The following is a 24,511-nucleotide window of genomic DNA, read 5'->3' on the forward strand; positions in this document are numbered from 1 at the left end:
GTGTGTGGGTGCGTGGGTGCGTGGGTGGGTGCGTGGGTCTGCGTGCGTCTGTGCTTGGGTGGGTGCGTGGGTGTATGGGTGCGTGGGTGCGTGGGTGCGTGGGTGGGTGCGTGGTGGGTGCGTCCGTGCCGTGGGTGGGTGGTGCGTGCGTGGGTGCGTGCATGCGTGGGTGGGTGCGTGCGTGGGGTGGATGCGTGGGTGGATGCGGTGCGTGGGTGCGTGGGTGGGTGCGTGGGTGCGTGCATGCGTGGATGCGTGCGTGCGTGGGTGCGTGCGCGTGTGTGCGTGGGTGCGTGCGTGCGTGGGTGGGTGCGTGGGTGGGTGCGTGCGTGCGTGGGTGCGTGCGTGCGTGGGTGCGTGCGTGGGTGGGTGCATGGGTGGGTGCGTGCGTGGGTGCGTGCGCGCGCGTGGGTGCGTGGAGTGGGTGCGTGCGTGGGTGCGCGTGCGTGCGTGGGTGGGTGGGTGCGTGGGTGCATGCGTGCGTGCGTGGGTGCGTGCATGGGTGGGTGCGTGGGTGCGTGCGTGCGTGCGTGCGTGCGTGTGTGTGTGTGTGTGTGGGTGTGCGTGGGTGGGTGCGTGGGTGCGTGCGTGCGTGCGTGCATGGGTGCGTGGGGTGCGTGGGTGTGCGTGGGTGTGTGCGTGGGGGTGCGTGGGTGCGTGCGTCTGTGCGTGGGTGGGTGCGTGGGTGCGTTAGTACGTGGGTGCGTGGGTGTGTGCGTGGGTGGGTGGGTTCCGTGGGTGCGTGCGTAGGTGGGTGCGTTCGTGGGTGCGTGGGTGCGTGGGTGCGTGCGTGCGTTGGTGTGTGGGTGCGTGCATGGGTATGTGGATGGGTGCGTGGGTGCGTGCGTGGGTGCGTGGGTGCGTGCGTGGGTCCATGCGTGCGTGGGTGGGTGCGTGCGCATGCGTGGGTGGGTGCGTGGGTGCGTGCGTGGGTGGGTCCGTGGTCGGGTGGGTGCGTGCGTGCGTGGGTGGAGTGCGTGCTTGCGTGGGTGCGTGCGTGCGTGCTTGCGTGGAGTGCGTGCGTGCGTGAGTGGGTGGGTACGTGCGTGCGTGCGTGCGTGGGTGTGTGCGTGCGTGGGTGCGTGGGTGCGTGCGTGGGGGGTGCGTGTGTGCGTGTGTGCGTGGGTGCGTGCGTGCGTAGGTGCGTGCGTGTGTGGGTGGGTGCGTGTGTGGGTGCGTGCGTGCGTGGGTGCGTGGGTGCGTGGGTGCGTGCGTGGGTGCGTGGGTGGGTGGGTGCGTGCGTGCGTAGGTGCGTGCGCGCCTGTATGTGTGTGACATTTCTATCTGTCTATTTCAGGTGGTGTGGTCTCCCAGTGTCTGGCCATCTCCTGTAATGAAGTTGACGTCGTCTGGTAACGTGATGCTGGTCACCTTCTCCTTCAGCAGACAGAGAGATGGAGCCATCTTCAAGGCCTACTTCCAGGCCATTCCCAAAGCAGGAAAGACACTATTACCACAGACAGTTATTTCACCAGATGTATAAATATGAAGCATCCGCTGGCATTTCTCTAGTGAGTGGAAGCCAAGTGCCGGCCGGCAGTGGGAGAAGATGATGGATTTTGACCGTCATTCTGCAAATTTTGATATCGATGAAACATCTCAATACAGTTTTCTGTTCCCAAAACTAGAATCTGTTATGAACAGAGTGGACGCAGAAAAAGTTTTAGAAAAATGTAGTTCTTTAGACAGAAGCAAGGGAGAATTCAGTTATTGCACACGTGCACTTCACAGACTAGACGTTACCGAACGGAAATGTGCAAATATATGCTAGAACGCGCCAATAGGATCTCGCTCCTGCTTCGCTCTGCCCCCTATGACTCATTTGTTCCCGTTTGACATGACAGGCTGTGGTCCATCTTGATTTAGTTATAAAAAATATTTTCTATTACCACACACTACAACCCTGGGGATGGCACTGCTTGCCGAAACGCTGGTTGTAAATTAAATTATTGGGTGCATATTTAGAGTGTTCGACTTTCTTTCGTTCTTTATTACACCTCTGTAACAGACATTCTAGAATAAAGACCATGTCAGTCCAATGCCTTGGCTCTGGGAGCTAACACAAGTCACCAAGATACTGTCTGTATTTTACAATAGGTCTTATGTCTATTACAGCTGTCCTATAGACTCCTGTTGATGTGTGGTCTGTGTCACCGTCGCCCCCTGTAGGTTGTGGAGGCTCTCTGTCCTCCTGGAATGGCACTCTGTCCTCTCCACTACCCTGCCCACTATCCCCAAACATCGACTGCAGCTGGACCATACGGGTGAGCTCACACCCAGGAGACCCACAGTGTGTGTGTGTGTGTGTGTGTGTGTGTGTGTGTGTGTGTGTGTGTGTGTGTGTGTGTGTGTGTGTGTGTGTGTGTGTGTGTTGACAGTAGGTCTCTCCACATTCCTGCATCTGAACCACTACTTCTCTCCGTTGTGTCTCTTTCAGGCGCCGTTGCCTGGATACCTGATCTCCATGACAATTGTGACGTTGAATATCCAGGACTCTTCGTCTTCGGACGGCTGTGAGAAAGACTGGCTGGACATTGGAGGGGTCAAGTAAGCGTTGCGATGGTAGCAGTACTAGTGACATACTGCACAGTGAATGTGAATACTGTCTATGTGGTGTGTGCATGTTACATGAACTCTATGTATGTATTTAGTGACTTTAAAAACTCTACCTATATGTACATATCACCTCAATTACCTCGACTAACCGGTGCCCCCGCACATTGACTCTATACTGGTACCCCCTGTATATAGCCTCGCTATTGTTATTTTACTGCTGCTAATTAATAATTTGTTACTTTTATTTCTTATTTTTGTAGGTATTTTTCTTAAAACTGCATTGTTGGTTTTAAGGGCTTGTAAGTAAGCGTTTCACTGTAAGGTCTAGGTTTTGTTGTATTCAACGCATGTGACAGATACAATTTGATGTGTGTGTGTGTGTGTGTGTGTGTGTGTGTGTGTGTGTGTGTGTGTGTGTGTGTGTGTGTGTGTGTGTGTGTGTGTGTGTGTGTGTGTGTGTGTGTGTGTGTGTGTGTGTGTGTGTGTGTGTCATATTAACTGTGGTGTGTGTTGTCTCAGGCTGTGTAACCCCATGACTGACAGCAGCAGAAAGAAAACCTACTCCTCTCCCGTCTCTCTACACTTCCACTCTGATGAGTCTGTCACTCACAGTGGGGCTTCTACCTTCTCTACAGAGCCTTCTCCCCTGAGAGCAGTATGTCTTACACACTCTACCTCACACCTGTCTCACACACCTCTACCTCACACCTCTACCACACACCTCTACCTCACACCTCTACCTCACACCTCTACCACACACCTCTACCTCACACCTCAACCTCACACCAGTATCACTCATCTCTACCACACACCAGTATAACACACTTGTCTCACACACATCTCTCACACACATCTCACACATGTATCCCACATCCACACATCTCTATCACACACCTGTATCACACATCTCTACCACACACCTGTTTCACACACCTATACCACACACCACACACCTAAACCTCACATCTTTAACACCTCACCCTCACACCTGTATCACACACACCTGTATCACACTTGTCTACCTCACACCTCTATCACACACACCTCTACCACACACCTCTACCTCACACCTGTATCAAACACCTCTACCACACACCTATACCACACACCTTTATCACACATCTCTACACACACCTGTACCTCACACCTGTATCACATTTCTCTACCACACATCTCTACCACGTATCACCTGTATCACACACCTCTATCACACACCTGTATCACACACTCTACCACACACCTATCACACACCTCTACCACACACCTGTATCACACCTCTACCACACACCTGTATCACACACACCACACCACACACCTCTACCACACACCTGTATCAAACACCTGTATCACACTTGTCTACCTCACACCTCTATCACACACCTCTACCACACACCTCTACCTCACACCTGTATCAAACACCTCTACCACACACCTGTACCACACACCTTTATCACACATCTCTACCACACACCTGTACCTCACACCTGTATCACATTTCTCTACCACACATCTCTACCACGCACCTGTATCACACACACCTCTATCACACACCTGTATCACACACCTCTACCACACACCTGTATCACACACCTCTACCACACACCTGTATCACACACCTCTACCACACACCTGTATCACACACACCTGTATCACACTTGTCTACCTCACACCTCTATCACACACACCTCTACCACACACCTCTACCTCACACCTGTATCAAACACCTCTACCACACACCTATACCACACACCTTTATCACACATCTCTACCACACACCTGTACCTCACACCTGTATCACATTTCTCTACCACACATCTCTACCACGCACCTGTATCACACACCTCTATCACACACCTGTATCACACACCTCTATCACACACCTCTACCACACACCTGTATCACACACCTCTACCCACACCTGTATCACACCTGTATCCACACACCTGTATCACACTTGTCTACCTCACACCTCTACCACACACCTGTATCACACACCTCTACCACACACCTGTATCACACACCTCTACCACACACCTGTATCACACACACCTGTATCACACTTGTCTACCTCACACCTCTATCACACACACCTCTACCACACACCTCTACCTCACACCTGTATCAAACACCTCTACCACACACCTATACCACACACCTTTATCACACATCTCTACCACACACCTGTACCTCACACCTGTATCACATTTCTCTACCACACATCTCTACCACACACCTGTATCACACACCTCTATCACACACCTGTATCACACACCTCTATCACACACCTCTACCACACACCTGTATCACACACCTCTACCACACACCTGTATCACACCTCTACCACACACCTGTATCACACACACCTGTATCACACTTGTCTACCTCACACCTCTACCACACACCTGTATCACACACCTCTACCACACACCTGTATCACACACCTCTACCACACACCTGTATCACACACACCTGTATCACACTATCACACCTCTATCACACACACCTACCACACACCTCTACCTCACACCTGTATCAAACACCTCTACCACACACCTATACCACACACCTTTATCACACATCTCTACCACACACCTGTACCTCACACCTGTATCACATTTCTCTACCACACATCTCTACCACGCACCTGTATCACACACCTCTATCACACACCTGTATCACACACCTCTATCACACACCTCTACCACACACCTGTATCACACACCTCTATACCACACACCTCTACCACACCTGTATCACACACACCTGTATCACACTTGTCTACCTCACACCTCTACCACACACCTGTATCACACACCTCTACCACACACCTGTATCACACACCTCTACCACACACCTGTATCACACACACCTGTATCACACTTGTCTACCTCACACCTCTATCACACACACCTCTACCACACACCTCTACCTCACACCTGTATCAACCTTTATCACTCACCTCTACCACACACCTACCTCACACCTGTACACATTTCTCACCACACATCTCTACCACGCACCTGTATCACACACCTCTATCACACACCTGTATCACACACCTCTATCACACATCTCTACCACACACCTGTATCACACACCTCTACCACACACCTGTATCACACACCTGTATCACACACACCTGTATCACACTTGTCTACCTCACACCTCTACCACACACCTGTATCACACACCTCTACCACACACCTGTATCACACACCTCTACCACACACCTGTATCACACACACCTGTATCACACTTGTCTACCTCACACCTCTATCACACACACCTCTACCACACACCTCTACCTCACACCTGTATCAAACACCTCTACCACACACCTATACCACACACCTTTATCACACATCTCTACCACACACCTGTACCTCACACCTGTATCACATTTCTCTACCACACATCTCTACCACGCACCTGTATCACACACCTCTATCACACACCTGTATCACACACCTCTATCACACACCTCTACCACACACCTGTATCACACACCTCTACCACACCCCTGTATCACACACCTCTACCACACACCTGTATCACACACACCTGTATCACACTTGTCTACCTCACACCTCTACCACACACCTGTATCACACACCTCTACCACACACCTGTATCACACACCTCTACCACACACCTGTATCACACACACCTGTATCACACTTGTCTACCTCACACCTCTATCACACACACCTCTACCACACACCTCTACCTCACACCTGTATCAAACACCTCTACCACACACCTACACCACACACCTTTATCACACATCTCTACCACACACCTGTACCTCACACCTGTATCACATTTCTCTTCCACACATCTCTACCAAACACCTGTATCACACACCTCTATCACACACCTGTATCACACACCTCTATCACACACCTCTACCACACACCTGTATCACACACCTCTACCACACACCTGTATCACACACCTGTACCACACACCTGTATCACACACACCTGTATCACACTTGTCTACCTCACACCTCTACCACACACCTGTATCACACACCTCTACCACACACCTGTATCACACACCTCTACCACACACCTGTATCACACACACCTGTATCACACTTGTCTACCTCACACCTCTATCACACACACCTCTACCACACACCTCTACCTCACACCTGTATCAAACACCTCTACCACACACCTATACCACACACCTTTATCACACATCTCTACCACACACCTGTACCTCACACCTGTATCACATTTCTCTACCACACATCTCTACCACGCACCTGTATCACACACCTCTATCACACATCTCTACCTCACACTTCTATCACACACACCTGTATCAATCACATCTACCACACACCTCTACCTCACACCTGTATCATACACCTCTACCACACACCTCTACCTCACACCTGTATCACACACACCTGTATCAATCACATCTACCACACACCTCTACCTCACACCAGTATCACTCATCTCTACCACACACACCAGTATCACACACACTTGTCTCACACATCTCCACTACACATCTCTACCTCACACATGTATCCCACATCTCTACCACACATCTCTATCACACACCTGTATCACACCTCTACCACACACCTGTTTCACACCTACCACATCTTTATCACATCTTTACCTCACACCTGTACCTCACACCTGTATCACACTTGTCTACCTCACACCTCTATCACACCTCTACCACACACCTCTACCTCACACCTGTATCAAACACCTCTACCACACACCTATACCACACCTTTATCACACATCTCTACCACACACCTGTACCTCACACCTGTATCACATTTCTCTACCACACATCTCTACCACGCACCTGTATCACACACCTCTATCACACACCTGTATCACACACCTCTATCACACACCTCTACCACACACCTGTATCACACACCTCTACCACACACCTGTATCACACACCTCTACCACACACCTGTATCACACACACCTGTATCACACTTGTCTACCTCACACCTCTATCACACACACCTCTACCACACACCTCTACCTCACACCTGTATCAAACACCTCTACCACACACCTATACCACACACCTTTATCACACATCTCTACCACACACCTGTACCTCACACCTGTATCACATTTCTCTACCACACATCTCTACCACGCACCTGTATCACACACCTCTATCACACACCTGTATCACACACCTCTATCACACACCTCTACCACACACCTGTATCACACACCTCTACCACACACCTGTATCACACACCTCTATCACACACCTCTACCACACACCTGTATCACACACCTCTACCACACACCTGTATCACACACACCTGTATCACACTTGTCTACCTCACACCTCTATCACACACACCTCTACCACACACCTCTACCTCACACCTGTATCAAACAACTCTACCACACACCTACACCACACACCTTTATCACACATCTCTACCACACACCTGTACCTCACACCTGTATCACATTTCTCTTCCACACATCTCTACCAAACACCTGTATCACACACCTCTATCACACACCTTATCACACACCTCTATCACACACCTCTACCACACACCTGTATCACACACCTCTACCACACACCTGTATCACACACCTGTACCACACACCTGTATCACACACACCTGTATCACACTTGTCTACCATCACACACCTCTACCACACACCTGTATCACACACCTCTACCACACACCTGTATCACACACCTCTACCACACACCTGTATCACACACACCTGTATCACACTTGTCTACCTCACACCTCTATCACACACACCTCTACCACACACCTCTACCTCACACCTGTATCAAACACCTCTACCACACACCTGTACCACACACCTTTATCACACATCTCTACCACACACCTGTACCTCACACCTGTATCACATTTCTCTACCACACATCTCTACCAAACACCTGTACCACACACCTCTATCACACACCTGTATCAAACACCTCTATCACACACCTCTACCACACACCATCTCTACCACACACCTCTGTCACACATACCACACACCTGTATCCCACACCTGTACCATACACACCTGTATCTACCACACACCTGTATCACACCACACCTGTATCACACACTATCACATTTGTCTACCTCACACTATCACACACACCCTCTACCACACACCTCACTACACCTGTATCAAACACCTCTACACACCTATACCACACCTTTATCACACATCTCTACCACACACCTGTACCTCACCTGTATCACACACACACATCTCTACCACGCACTGTATCACACACCTCTATCACACATCTCTACCTCACACTTCTATCACACACACCTGTATCAATCACATCTACACACACCTCTACCTCACACCTGTATCATACTCCTCTACCACACACCTCTACCTCACACCTGTATCACACACACCTGTATCAATCACATCTACCACACACCTCTACCTCACACCTGTATCAAACACCTCTACCACACACCTCTACCAAACATCTCTACCACACACCTCTGTCACAATCCTCTATCACACACCTGTACCACACACCTGTATCATGCACACACCTGTATCACACACCTCTACCACACATCTGTATCACACTTCTCTACCACACACACACACACACACACACACACACACACACACACACACACACACACACACACACACACACACACACACACACACACACACACACACACACACACACACACACACACACACACACACCTCTCCCACACACCTGTATCACACCTCTACCACACACCTGTATCACACACTTCTCTACCACACACACACCTGTATCAAACACCTCTACCACACACCTGTATCACACACCTGTAGCACACACCTCTACCACACACCTGTATCAAACACCTCTATCACACACCTGTACCACACACCTGTATCACACACTTCTATCACACACCTGTACCACACACCTGTATCACACACCTCTATCACACACACCTGTATCACACACCTCTACAACACATGCACCTGTATCACACACCTCTACCACACACCTGTATCACACCCCTCTACCACACACCTGTATCACACTCTATCACACACCTGTACCACACACCTGTATCACACACCTGTATCACACACCTCTATCACACACACCTGTATCACACACCTCTACCACATACCTGTATCACACACCTCTATCACACACCTGTATCACACACACACCTGTATCACACACCTCTACCACCCACCTGTATCACACACCTCTACCACAGACCTGTATCACACACCTCTACCACCCACCTGTATCAAACACCTCTATCACACACCTCTATCACACACACCTGTATCACACACCTCTACCACACACCTGTATCACACACCTCTACCACACACCTGTATCACACACCTCTACCACACACCTGTATCACACACCTCTATCACACACACCTGTATCACACACCTCTACCACACACCTATATCACACATCTCTACCACACACCTGTATCACACACCTCTACCACACACCTCTATCACACACCTCTATCACACACCTCTACCACACACCTGTATCACACACCTCTACCACACACCTGTATCACACACCTCTACCACACACCTGTATCACACACCTCTATCACACACACCTGTATCACACACCTCTACCACACTCCTCTATCACACACCTCTACCACAGACCTGTATCACACATCTCTACCACACTCGCACCTGTATCACACACCTCTACCACACACCTGTATCACACACCTGTACCACACACCTGTATCACACCCCTCTACCACACACCTGTATAACACATCTCTACCACACACACACCTGTATCACACACCTCTACCTCACACCTGTATCACACTCCTCTACCTCACACCTGTATCACACAACTCTACCTGACACACCTGTTTCACACACCTTTACCAAACAACTCTACCACACACACCTGTATCAAACACCTCTACCACAGACACCTTTATCAAACACCTCTACCACAGACATCTGTATCAAACACCTCTACCACACACCTGTATCAAACACCTCTACCACAGACACCTGTATCAAACACCTCTACCACAGACACCTGTATCAAACACCTCTACCACAGACACCTTTATCAAACACCTCTACCACAGACATCTGTATCAAACAAACACCTGTATCAAACACCTCTACCACAGACCTGTATCAAACACCTCTACCACAGACACCTGTATCAAACACCTCTACCACAGACACCTGTATCAAACACCTCTACCACACACCTGTATCAAACACCTCTACCACAGACACCTGTATCAAACACCTCTACCACAGACACCTGTATCAAACACCTCTACCACACACCTGTATCAAACACCTCTACCACAGACAGCTGTATCATACAACTCTACCACAGACACCTCTATCAAACACCTCTACCACACACCTGTATCACACAACTCTACCTGACACACCTGTTTCACGCACCTTTACCAAACAACTCTACCACACACACCTGTATCACACTTCACTACCACACACACACACACCTGTATCACACACCTCTACCTCACACCTGTATCAAACACCTCTACCACAGACACCTGTATCAAACACCTCTACCACACACCTGTATCAAACACCTCTACCACACACCTGTATCAAACACCTCTACCACAGACACCTGTATCAAACACCTCTACCACACACCTGTATCAAACACCTCTACCACAGACACCTGTATCAAACACCTCTACCACAGACACCTGTATCAAACACCTCTACCACAGACACCTGTATCAAACACCTCTACCACAGACACCTGTATCAAACACCTCTACCACAGACACCTGTATCAAACACCTCTACCACACACCTGTATCAAACACCTCTACCACAGACACCTGTATCAAACACCTCTACCACAGACACCTGTATCACACAACTCTACCACAGACACCTGTATCAAACACCTCTACCACAGACACCTGTTTCACACATCTCTACCCCACACCTGTATCACACAACTCTACCTGACACACTTTTACCAAACAACTCTACCACACACCTCTACCTCACACTTCTACCACAAACTAGTAAGACAGCAAGTGTAGTTAATTTGGATGGGAAACTTACTCCTCAGACTGAAGTGTCGCCACCTGCGCCGCCAAATTGTTAACTTTCACAGGCGCCGACTGGTAAGAGGCTTCAAGAGGGCTGTTACATGTGCTAGCAAGGCAGAGGTGCTAGGTTCAAGACTCGGTGGAATCAGGAGGACGTGGTACTGGCTGAGCAAGCAGTGTGACGTCCTTTACACTAGCCAATACAGAGCTATACAACCGAAATACTCAACTCTACCATACAAACTGAGACAGACCTGTAGATTCCAGGTTCTCACCCATACAGAGATACTGTAGTCAGTCTCTCTTTCTCTCATCTCTCCCTTTCTCAACCCCCGCTCTCTCTCTTCAGTGTGTCCTCGCCAGTTCCGCTGTGGGGATGGGAGGTGTGTTCCTCTCAGGAAGGTGTGTGACGGAGTCAGAGACTGTTCAGATGGACGGGACGAGGCTAAATGCTGTATGTTATCCTCAACACTCCTCACATACTGTACATGTATCCAGTAAGGATGACGAAGATCACCATAAGTGATCTGCCTGTGCACTAAGTACTGTATTTCTTCAAAACAAGACCAGTATATTGTGTTGTGTGTAGCGACCTGTCGTCCAGGTGAGGTGTATTGTGGGAACGGTCAGTGCCGGCCTCACAGCAGCCAATGTAACAGCCAGAGTAAATGTGGAGATAGCAGCGAGGAGGCCGACTGTGGTGAGTACCATACACATGCCTGGACCACACACTTTATCTTAATTATAAACTACTTATAATCATTGCATTGTTTGTTCATCATAAGGTTGTGTGAGACCATTTGTTACTTGTCTTCATTATGCCAGCTGCATGGAGGACTGGTCTGTGGTAAGGATGGCCCCTCTCCCCATTTCTGGGTCTTGGTGCGTTTCTGTGGTGTGTGTGTGTGTGTGCGTGCGTGCGTTCCCTAGGTCAGGTGTTTACTCTGTAATAATAATGTCCCCGGGGGGATGGCAGCCGTTTTATGTGCTCCTAACCAACTGTGCCGTTTAAAAAAAAAAATTGTTTACAACTTATTTTGTACATAATGTTGCTGCTAACGTATCGTATGACCAAACATAGTTTCTGGATATCAGAACAGCGATTACTCACCTCGAACAAACTTAATTTGCTGGCACTAAGTGTAACGGTTGTCGTCTGGAGATAGAGAGGACCAAAGCGCAGCGTGGTTAGTGTTCATCATTTTAATGGAAAACTGAACACTTCAAAAACACAAAACAACAAAGTGACAACCGAAACAGTTCTATCTGGTGCAGACACACAAAGACTGAAAATAACCACCCAGAAACCACCACAGAAAACAGGCTACCTAAATATGGTTCCCAATTAGAGACAATGACTAACACCTGCCTCTGATTGAGAACCATATCAGGCCAAACAAGAAACCCAATCCCAGAAACACAAAACATAGAATACCCACCCAACTCACGTCCTGACCAACTAAAACAAAGAAATAACACAAGAACTAGGGTCAGAATGTGACACTAAGACTGAACTGAACAAGCTGTATAAGGCCATAAGCACGACAAGAAAATTCTCATCCAGAAGCGGCACTCCTAGTGGCCGGGGACTTTAATGCAGGCAAACTTAAATCCGTTTTACCTCATTTCTACCAGCATGTCACACGTGCAACCAATGGAAAAAGCTCTAGACCACCTTTACTCCACACAAGAGAGATGCATACAAAGCTCTCCCTCACCCTCCATTTGGCAAATCTGTCCATAATTATATCCTCCTGATTCCTGCTAACAAGCAAAAACTAAAGCAGGAAGTACCAGGGACTCGCTCAATATGGAAGTGGTCAGATAATAAGGATGCTATGCTACAGGACTGTTTTCCTAGCACAGACTGGAATATGTTCCGGGATACATCCAATTGCATTGAGGAGTATAACACCTCAGTCACCGACGTCATCAATAAGTGCATCGACGACGTCCCCCCACAGTGACCATGTGTACATATTTGAACCAGAAGCCATAGATTACAGGCGACATCATCACCAAGCTAAAGGCTAGAGCTGCTGCGTTCAAGGAGTGGGACTCTTATCCGGACGCTTATAAGAAATTCCATTACGCCCTCAAGACAAACAATCAAACAGAAAAACCATCAATACAAGTCTAATATTGAATACTACTACACCGGCGCTGGCGCTCGTCGGATGTGGCACGGCTTGCAAACTATTACGGAAACCCAGCTGCGGGCTGCCCAGGGAATCAAGCATACCAGACAAGCTAAATGCCTTTTATGTGTGCTTTGAGGCAAGCAACACTGAAGCATGCATGAGAGCACCAGCTGTTCGGGACGACTGTGTGATCACGCTCAGACCTTTAACCAGGTCAACATTCACAAGGCCGCAGGGCCAGACGAATTACCAGGATGTGTACTCAGAGCATGCATGTACCAACTGTAAAGTGTCTTCAATGACATTTTCAACCTTTCCCTTGACGAATCTGTAATACCGACATGTTTCAAGCAGATCACCATAGTCCCTGTGCCCAAGCAAGCGAAGGTAACCTGAATAAATGACTACCGCCCTGTAGCACTCACATCGGTAGCCATGAAGTGCTTTGAAAGGCTGGTCATGATTCACATCAACACCATCATCCTGGACACCCTAGACCCACTCCAATTCGCACACCGCCCGTACAGATCTACAGATGACACAATCTCAATCGCACTCCACACTTCCCTTTCCCACCTGGACAAAAGGAACACCTACGTGAGAATGCTGTTCATTGACGACAGCTCAGCGTTCAACTCCATAGTGCCCACAATGCTCATCAGTAAGCTAAGGACACTGGGACTAAACACCTCCCTCTGCAACTGGATCCTGGAATTCCTGACGTGCCGCCCCCAGGTGGTAAGAGTAGGCAACAACACATCTGCCAGGCTGATCCTCAACACGGGGCCACTCAGGGGTGTGTGCTTATTCCTCTGCTGTATTCCCTGTTCACCCACGCCTGCGTGGCCAAGCACAACTCCAACACCATCATTAAGATTGCTGACTACACAACAGTGTTGTTCTCTCTTTCTCTCGGAGGACCTGAGCCCTAGGACCATGCCCCAGACTACCTGATGAATCCTTGCTGCCTCCAGTCCACCTGGTCGTGCCGCTGCTCCAGTTTCAACTGTTCTGCCTGCGGCTATGGAATCCTGACCTGTTCACCTGACGTCCTACCTGTCCCAGACATGCTGTTTTCAACTCTCTAGAGACAGCAGGAGCGGAAGAGATACTCTGAATGATGAACATTTGAACATCTTGGCCATGTTCTGTTATAATCTCAACCTCGCACAGCCAGAACAGGACTGGCCACACCTCATAGCCTGGTTCCTCTCTAGGTGTCTTCCTAGGTTCTGGCCTTTCTAGGGAGTTTTTCCTAGCCACCATGCTACACCTGCATTGCTTGCTGTTTGATGCTTTAGACTGGGTTTCGGTACAGCACTTTGTAACATCGGCTGATGTAAGGGCTTTATAAATACATTTGATTTGATTTGATTTGGTAGATCTGATCACCGACAATGATGAGACAGCCTATAAGGAGGAGGTCAGAGACCTCTCCCTCAACGTGAGCAAGACAAAGGAGCTGATCGTGGACTACAGGAAAAGGAGGGCTAAACACTCCCCCATTCACACCAACGGGGCTGTAGTAGAGCAGTTCCTTGGTGTCCACATCATCAACAAACTATCATGGTACAAACATACCAAGACAGTCGTGAATAGGGCACGACAACACCTTCTTCCCCTCAGGAGACTGAAAAGATTTGGCATGGGTCCCCTGATCCTCAAAAAGTTCTACAGCTGCACCATCAAGAGCATCCTGACAGGTTGCATCACCGCCTGGTATGGCAACTGCTCGGCATCTGACCATAAGGCGCTACAGAGGGTCCTGTGTATGGCCCAGTACATCACTGGGGCCAAGCTTCCTGCCATCCAGGACCTCTATACCAGGCGGTGTCAGAGGAAGGCCCAAATATTTGTCAGAGACTCCAGTCACCCAAGTCATAGACTGTTCTATATAATAATAATAATATATGTTCTCTCTACTACCGCATGGCAAGTGGTACTGGAGCACCAACTCTAGGTCCAAAAGTTTCCATAACAGCTTCTACCCACAATCCATAAGACTGCTGAACAATTAATCAACTGGCCACTCTGACTATTTACATTGACCCCCTTCCCCCTTTGTTTTACACTGCTGCTACTCGCTGTTTATTATCTATGCAGAGTCACTTCACCCCGACCTACATGTACAAATTACCTCGACTAACCTGTACCACCGCACACTGACCCAGTACCGGTACCACCTGTATATAGCCTCATTACTAACCTGTACCCCTGCACATTGACTAACCGGTACCCCCTGTATATAGCCTCATTACTAAGCTGTACCCCTGCACATTGACTAACCGGTACCCCCTGTATATAGCCTCATTACTAACCTGTACCCCTGCACTTTGACTAACCGGTACCCCCTGTATATAGCCTCATTACTAACCTGTACCCCTGCACATTGACTAACCGGTACCCCCTGTATATAGCCTCATTACTAACCTGTACCCCTGCACTTTGACTAACCGGTACCCCCTGTATATAGCCTCATTACTAACCTGTACCCCTGCACATTGACAAACCGGTACCCCCTGTATATAGCCTCATTACTAACCTGTACCCCTGCACTTTGACTAACCGGTACCCCCTGTATATAGCCTCATTACTAACCTGTACCCCTGCACATTGACGAACCGGTACCCCCTGTATATAGCCTCATTACTAACCTGTACCCCTGCACTTTGACTAACCGGTACCCCCTGTATATAGCCTCATTACTAACCTGTACCCCTGCACATTGACTAACCGGTACCCCCTGTATATAGCCTCATTACTAACCTGTACCCCTGCACATTGACTAACCGGTACCCCCTGTATATAGCCTCATTACTAACCTGTACCCCTGCACATTGACTAACCGGTACCCCCTGTATATAGCCTCATTACTGACCTGTACCCCGCACATTGACTAACCGGTACCCCCTGTATATAGCCTCGTTATTGTTATTTTATTGTGTTACTTTTTATTTATTTTTTTACTTTCGTTTATTTAGTAAATATTTTATTATCTCTATTTCTTGAACTGCATTGTTGGTTAAGGGCTTATACGTAAGCATTTAACGGTAAGGTTCGGGGCATGTGACAAATAACATTTGAATTGATTTGTTGTCCCCCCAGCAGGTCACTGCTACCACATGTGCCACAACAAGGTGTGTGTCTCCAAGTCCTCCGTTTGTGATGGTGTCATAGACTGCAAGGACCGCAGTGATGAGATCAACTGCACTAAAGCATGTGAGTCCGTCTGTCAATTGGTCCATCCGTCCTTCTATCCGTCTGCATCTTTCTTTGTTTATATTCATCCAATCCTCAATCCCTCTCTCTTTCTCTGTTTTCCCCTCCCTCCCTCTCTTTCTGTGTGTCCAGTCCATAAGGGCTGCTCTCCATCCTCCTATAAGTGTGCCAATGGGAAGTGTGTGAATAAGATCAACCCAGAGTGTGACGGCATCAAAGACTGTTCTGATGGATCAGACGAGACGCGCTGCGGTGAGACTCATTACCACTTATAACACACGTATGAACCTACACATAGCAGTTATAACACAAGCATGAACCTACACATACCAGTTATAACACACGTATGAAATTACATACACCAGTTATAACACATGTATGAACCTACATATACCAGTTATAACACATGTATGAACCTACACATAGCAGTTATAACACATGTATGAACCTACATATACCAGTTATAACACATGTATGAACCTACATATACCAGTTATAACACACGTATTACATTTACATTTAAGTCATTTAGCAGACGCTCTTATCCAGAGCGACTTACAAATTGGACGTATGAACCTACATATACCAGTTATAACACATGTATGAACCTACATATACCAGTTATAACACACGTATGAACCTACATATACCAGTTATAACACACGTATGAACCTACATATACCAGTTATAACACACGTATGAACCTACATATACCAGTTATAACACATGTATGAACCTACCAGTTATAACACACGTATGAACCTACATATACCAGTTATAACACACGTATGAACCTATATATACCAGTTATAACACATGTATGAACCTACATATACCAGTTATAACACATGTATGAACCTACCAGTTATAACACACGTATGAACCTACATATACCAGTTATAACACACGTATGAACCTACATATACCAGTTATAACACACGTATGAACCTACATATACCAGTTATAACACATGTATGAACCTACATACACCAGTTATAACACACGTATGAACCTACATATACCAGTTATAACACACGTATGAACCTACATATACCAGTTATAACACACGTATGAACCTACATATACCAGTTATAACACATGTATGAACCTACATACACCAGTTATAACACATTTTTACACCAGTTACTTTCCCCCCAGGTTGTGGCACCCGGCCCAGGAAGCGTGCTAAGATAGTGGGCGGGTCTGATGCGGGGACGGGGGCGTGGCCGTGGCAGGTCAGTCTACAGATGGAGCGCTATGGGCATGTGTGTGGAGCGACCCTGGTCACCAGCCGCTGGCTCATCTCTGCTGCACACTGCTTCCAGGACTCTGACACCATAAAGTGAGATGCTTAGTTATTGTAGTCAGCATTGCTGTGTTCATTCGTTTCTTCGTGATGATGATCATCATCGTCAACATCATCATAGTCCTCCTCATCATCATCATCATCATAGTCCTTATCATCATCATCATCATAGTCCTTGTCATCATCATCATAGTCCTTATCATCATCATCATAGTCCTTATCATCATCATCATAGTCCTTGTCATCATCATCATAGTCCTTATCATCATCATCATAGTCCTTGTCATCATCATCATAGTCCTTGTCATCATCATCATAGTCCTTGTCATCATCATCATAGTCCTTGTCATCATCATCATAGTCCTTGTCATCATCATCATAGTCCTTGTCATCATCATCATAGTCCTTATCATCATCATCAAATCAAATCAAATCAAATGTATTTATATAGCCCTTCGTACATCAGCTGATATCTCAAAGTGCTGTACAGAAACCCAGCCTAAAACCCCAAACAGCAAACAATGCAGGTGTAAAAGCACGGTGGCTAGGAAAAACTCCCTAGAAAGGCCAAAACCTAGGAAGAAACCTAGAGAGGAACCGGGCTATGTGGGGTGGCCAGTCTTCTTCTGGCTGTGCCGGGTAGAGATTATAACAGAACATGACCAAGATGTTCAAATGTTCATAAATGACCAGCATGGTCGAATAATAAGAAGGCAGAACAGTTGAAACTGGAGCAGCAGCACAGTCAGGTGGACTGGGGACAGCAAGGAGCCATCATGTCAGGTAGTCCTGGGGCACGGTCCTAGGGCTCAGGTCCTCCGAGAGAGAGAAAGAAAGAGAGAGAGCAGCATATGTGGGGTGGCCAGTCCTCTTCTGGCTGTGCCGGGTGGAGATTATAACAGAACGTGGCCAAGATGTTCAAATGTTCATAAATGACCAGCATGGTTGAATAATAGTAAGGCAGAACAGTTGAAACTGGAGCAGCAGCATGGCCAGGTGGACTGGGGACAGCAAGGAGTCATCATGTCAGGTAGTCCTGGGACATGGTCCTAGGGCCCAGGCCAGTTGAAACTGGAGCAGCAGCATGGCCAGGTGGACTGGAGACAGCAAGGAGTCATCATGTCAGGTAGTCCTGGAGCATGGTCCTAGGGCTCAGGTCCTCCGAGAGAGAGAAAGAAAGAGAGAAGGAGAGAATTAGAGAATGCACACTTAGATTCACACAGGACACCGAATAGGACAGGAGAAGTACTCCAGATATAACAAACTGACCCTAGCCCCCCGACACATAAACTACTGCAGCATAAATACTGGAGGCTGAGACAGGAGGGGTCAGGAGACACTGTGGCCCCATCCGAGGACACCCCCGGACAGGGCCAAACAGGAAGGATATAACCCCACCCACTTTGCCAAAGCACAGCTCCCACACCACTAGAGGGATATCTTCAACCACCAACTTACCATCCTGAGACAAGGCCGAGTATAGCCCACAAAGATCTCCGCCACGGTACAACCCATCATAGTCCTTATCATCATCATCATCATCATCATCATCATCATAATAGTCATCATCATAGCCCTCATCATCATCATCATCATAGTCCTCATCATCATCATCATAGTCCTCATCATCATCATCATTGTCCTCCTCCTCCTCATCATCATCATCATCATCATCATCATCATTATAAATTGTATTTCAATGTTTAAGGACTCTTGGAAGATTAGTTCAAATGGGGACTAAAAGAGATCCAAATCAAATCAAAAATCCAAAACATCATCGTCCTTATCATCGTTATCATCATCATCATTACTGTAATAATGATTATTGTGCCTGTGTACTTCAATATGTGTCCCTGCATGGCTGTGTGTGTAGGTACTCTGATGCGCGGTCTTGGCGTGCCTACATGGGCGTGCGTGTGATGAACACGGCCAGCAACGCTGCAGCCACCAGACAGATCCGTCGTATCATCCTCCACTCCCAGTACGACCAGTTTACCTCTGACTACGACATCGCCCTGCTGGAGCTCAGCACCCCTGTCTACTTCAATGACTTGGTACAGCCCGTCTGTGTCCCCGCCTCTTCCCACGCCTTCACCACCGGGACTAGCTGCCACGTCACGGGCTGGGGGGTCCTGATGGAGGATGGTAAGAGTTGCCCAGGGATAACGGCTGATGTTGGATACCTGGCAGAAAATAGACAATGTGTCCAACATGACAACTGACACACTTTGGTCTCTTTGGAATCCTTGTATGATTTGGCAGCTAGTTACCGTTCATACAACATTCTATAAAGAATGTTCTGTTGAGTTCCAGGTGCTTGCACATATTTTTGTTGTTGTAAATACCAGGTAAATACTAACTCTAACAGAACTAGCTATACAAAACAAAGTGTTACTGACTTCCTGTGTTTGTTCCAGGTGAGCTGGCATCTCTGCTGCAGGAGGCCACAGTGAAGATCATCAACAGGAACAACTGTAACAAGCTATATGAGGACGCTGTCACTCCCAGGATGCTGTGTGCTGGCAACCTGCAGGGAGGAGTGGATGCCTGTCAGGTGAGGAGGGGTTTCTGAGTGTGTGGTGTGTGTTTGTTTTGTCATTATGTATGTTAAAGTGCCTCTACATTGTCTTTGCTGAGTTTTATCTGTGTGTATGTTTTCCTGTTTACGTGTCTGTCTGTGTTTAAACGTGTGTGTGTGTGTGTTTAGGGTGACTCAGGGGGTCCTCTGGTGTGTCTAGAGAGGGGTCGGCGGTGGTTCCTGGCGGGGATCGTGAGCTGGGGGGAGGGGTGCGCTCGGCAGAACCGCCCTGGAGTCTACACACAGGTCACCAAGTTCACGGACTGGATCCACCTGCAGACTAAAGGACAGGTCTGACAGACTGGCAGACTGACAGACAGACGTCTGGATGACATCAGCATGTGAACAGACTCAGTGGCTGGCACCATGTGACTGTAACGGGGGTAAAAAGACATCACCACGCAGCCCCTGTTTTATGATTTATACCAGGCCCCATGTCACTGACATCATTATCAACTGTTACTCCCCACCCCATCATACCCACCCCCTCTTCATGTATGGCCAAGCACCTCTCTTTGTCCTCCTGACTGCTCCTCTCTCCCCACTTGTCCCTTATCATTCCAGTGGTCTGTCTGTCCTGACTGTTCCCCTCTCTCCACTTCCCCTGTCCCCACTCCTGATCATCCCAGTGGTGTATTTGTTCTCTGTGAAGTGACCACTTGGAGATGATGATGTGCCTGGTTTATCTCATGTCCACACTGCACACAGCAATTGAAGTGGAATGAGTTTTCTATGTCGTAGTACAATGTGCTGTAGCGAGTGTGTTATTATGTCTATTTACATTGTGTGTGCATGGCTGTATTTGTGAACATATGTACTGTATCATTGTATGAATATGTACAGTACCAGTCAAAAGTTTGGACTTCTCATTCAAGGGTTTTGCTTTATTTTTTACTATTTTCTACATTGTAGAATAATAGTGAAGACATCAAAACTATGAAATAACACATGAAATCATGTAGTAACCAAAAAAGTGTTAAACAAATCTAAATATATTTTAGATTTTAGATTCTTTAAAGTAGCCACCCTTTGCCTTGATGACACACTTTTGGAATTATCTCAACCAGCTTCATGAGGAATGCTTTTCCAACAGTCTTGAAGGAGTTCCCACATATGCTGAGCACTTGTTGGCTGCATTTCCTTCCCTCTGCGGTCCAGCTCATCCCAAACCATCTCAATTGGGTTGAGGTTGGGTGATTGTGGAGGCCAGGTCATGTGATGCAGCACTCCATCACTCTCCTACACAGTCTGGAGGTGTGTTGAGTCATTGTCCTGTTGAAAATCAAATGATAGTCCCACTAAGCGCAAACCAGATGGGATGGTGTATCGCTGCAAATGCCTCCTCCATGCTTCACGGTGGAAAACACACCTGCGGAGATCATCCGTTCACCTACTCTGTGTCTCACAATGACACGGCAGTTGGAACCAAAAATCTCAAATTCGGACTCATCAGACCAAAGGACAGATTATCTCCAGTCTAATGTTCATTGCTCATGTTTCTTGACCCAAGCAAGTCTCTTCTTATTGGTGTCCTTTAGTAGTGGTTTCTTTGCAGCAATTCGACCATGAAGGCCTGATTCACGTAGTCTCCTCTGAACAGTTGATGTTGAGATGTGTCTGTTACTTGAACTCTGTGAAGCATTTTTTTGGACTGCAATCTGAGGTGCAGTTAACTCTAATAAATGTATCCTCTGCAGCAGAGTTAACTCTGGGTCTTATTTTCCTGTGGCGGTCCTCAAAAGAGCCAGTTTCATCATAGCGCTTGATGGTTTTTGCAACTGCACTTGAAGAAAATGTCGAAGTTCCTGAAATGTTCTGTATTGACTGACCTTCACGTCTTAAAGTAATGATGGACTGTCGTTTTTCTCTTCACTTACTTGAGCTGCTCTTGCCATTAAATGGACTTGGTCTTTTACCAGATCTTCTGTATACCACCCCTACCTTGTCACAACACAACTCATTGGCTCAAACGCATTACGAACGAAGGAAATTCCACAAATGAACTTTTAACAAGGAACACCTGGTAATTGGAATGCATTCATGAAGCTGGTTGAGAGAATGCCAAGAGTGTGCAAAGCTGTCATCAAGGCAAAGGGTGGCTACTTTGAAGAATCTCAAATATAAAATATATTTTGATTTGTTTAACACTCTTTTGGTTACTACATGATTCCATGTGTTATTTTATAGTTTCGATGTCTTCACTATTATTCTATAATGTAGAAAATAGTCAAATAAAGGGAAACAATTGAATGAGTAGGTGTTTCCAAACTTTTGACTGGTGCTGTATATTATGAGCCTGTTTGATTTATAGGCAATATTCTATTTAGATTATATTTGTTTTGAGGTAAACGTTCCCTGTGTAGGGGATAATATGGTCTGTTTCAAATGTACACTGTTATCTTATACTAGTATGATATCCTTCATTGAGACGAGTGACTAAGGCTTCTTTTACTAATAGCCTCGGCACCTAAGTGAGGGTTGCTGCCCCCTCTTTCCAAGATACCAGCGGCTCACAGTGGCCATTGTATGACATCACACCTCAATCATCCAATTCCATTTCAACATGTTTTATTTCCTAACACTTTTTATTAAGATGTAAATGAAAAAAAACAATCCCGTTTATTAATTTGTATTTAGATTATTGAAGGAGTTAAATCCATATTAAACAGAGCGCTTATGTGATATGTTCAATGTGTGTGTTGTCTATTTGTGTCTGTACACTGTACACAGAAAAAAGGGATTCTTCGGCTGTCCCCATAGGCAAACCCTTTTTGCTTCCAGATATAACTCTTTTGGGTTCCATGTAGAACCCTCTGTGGTAAAGGGCTTTACATGAAACCCAAAAGGGAACCAAAAGGAGGGTTCTACCTGGAACCAAACAGGGTTCTTTAAAGGGTTCTCCTATGGGGACAGCCGAATAGCCATTTTAGGTTCTCGATAGCACCTTTTCTTCTAAGTGTACCTTTTGTTTTGTTGCCTTTCGTAATGTTGTCTGTCTGCTCATTTGATCTTTGTATGATGTACCGACAAAAGGATGTTACTAGTAGGTTGTGTAGTAGGTTGTGAAGCTCAAACCATCATGCCATTGTATGAGTCTCTCTCTAGATGGCACTATTGTCTACATGTTGTCTATTGTTTACACATGTACGTACACCTGCTGATTGGACTGTACATTTCACCAAGACTCACTAAACATGATAGATATCCTATTTATACTGAACAAAAATATAAATGCAACATGTAAAGTGTTGGTCCCATGTTTCATGAGCTGAAATAAAAGATCCCAGAAATGTTCCATACGCACAAAAAGTTTATTTCTCTCAAATTTTCTGCACAAAAGAATTTCTCCTTTGCCAAGATAATCCATCCACCTGACAGGTGTGGCATATTAAGAAGCTGATTAAACAGCATGATCACTGCAAAGGTCCACCTTGTGCTGGGGACAATAAAAGGCCACTCTAAAATGTGCAGTTTTGTCACATAACACAACGCCACATATGTCCCAAGTGTTGAGGGAGAGTGCAATTGGCATGCTGACTGCAGGAATGTCCACCACAGCTTTTGCCTGAGAATGTAATGTTTATTTCTCTACCATAAGCCACCTCCAACGTTGTTTTAGA

At 47.1% G+C, this 24,511-nt stretch overlaps 1 protein-coding gene across 1 annotated transcript; it reads left to right on the top strand.

The window, feature by feature from the left end:
* The first annotated feature begins 11,647 nt into the window (after positions 1–11,647).
* Positions 11,648–21,795, top strand: LOC118361188 (suppressor of tumorigenicity 14 protein-like). The gene is made up of 9 exons (XM_052506223.1): positions 11,648–11,722; positions 11,942–12,101; positions 12,237–12,347; positions 16,894–17,007; positions 17,140–17,259; positions 18,166–18,349; positions 20,187–20,458; positions 20,731–20,867; positions 21,021–21,795. The coding sequence occupies exons 1-9, from the start codon at positions 11,648–11,650 to the stop codon at positions 21,186–21,188; spliced, it is 1,341 nt and encodes a 446-aa protein (XP_052362183.1). The 3' UTR covers positions 21,189–21,795.
* Positions 21,796–24,511: the final 2,716 nt, after the last annotated feature.

Source organism: Oncorhynchus keta, unplaced genomic scaffold (genome assembly GCF_023373465.1).
Source record: "Oncorhynchus keta strain PuntledgeMale-10-30-2019 unplaced genomic scaffold, Oket_V2 Un_contig_2570_pilon_pilon, whole genome shotgun sequence".
NCBI lineage: Eukaryota > Metazoa > Chordata > Actinopteri > Salmoniformes > Salmonidae > Oncorhynchus > Oncorhynchus keta.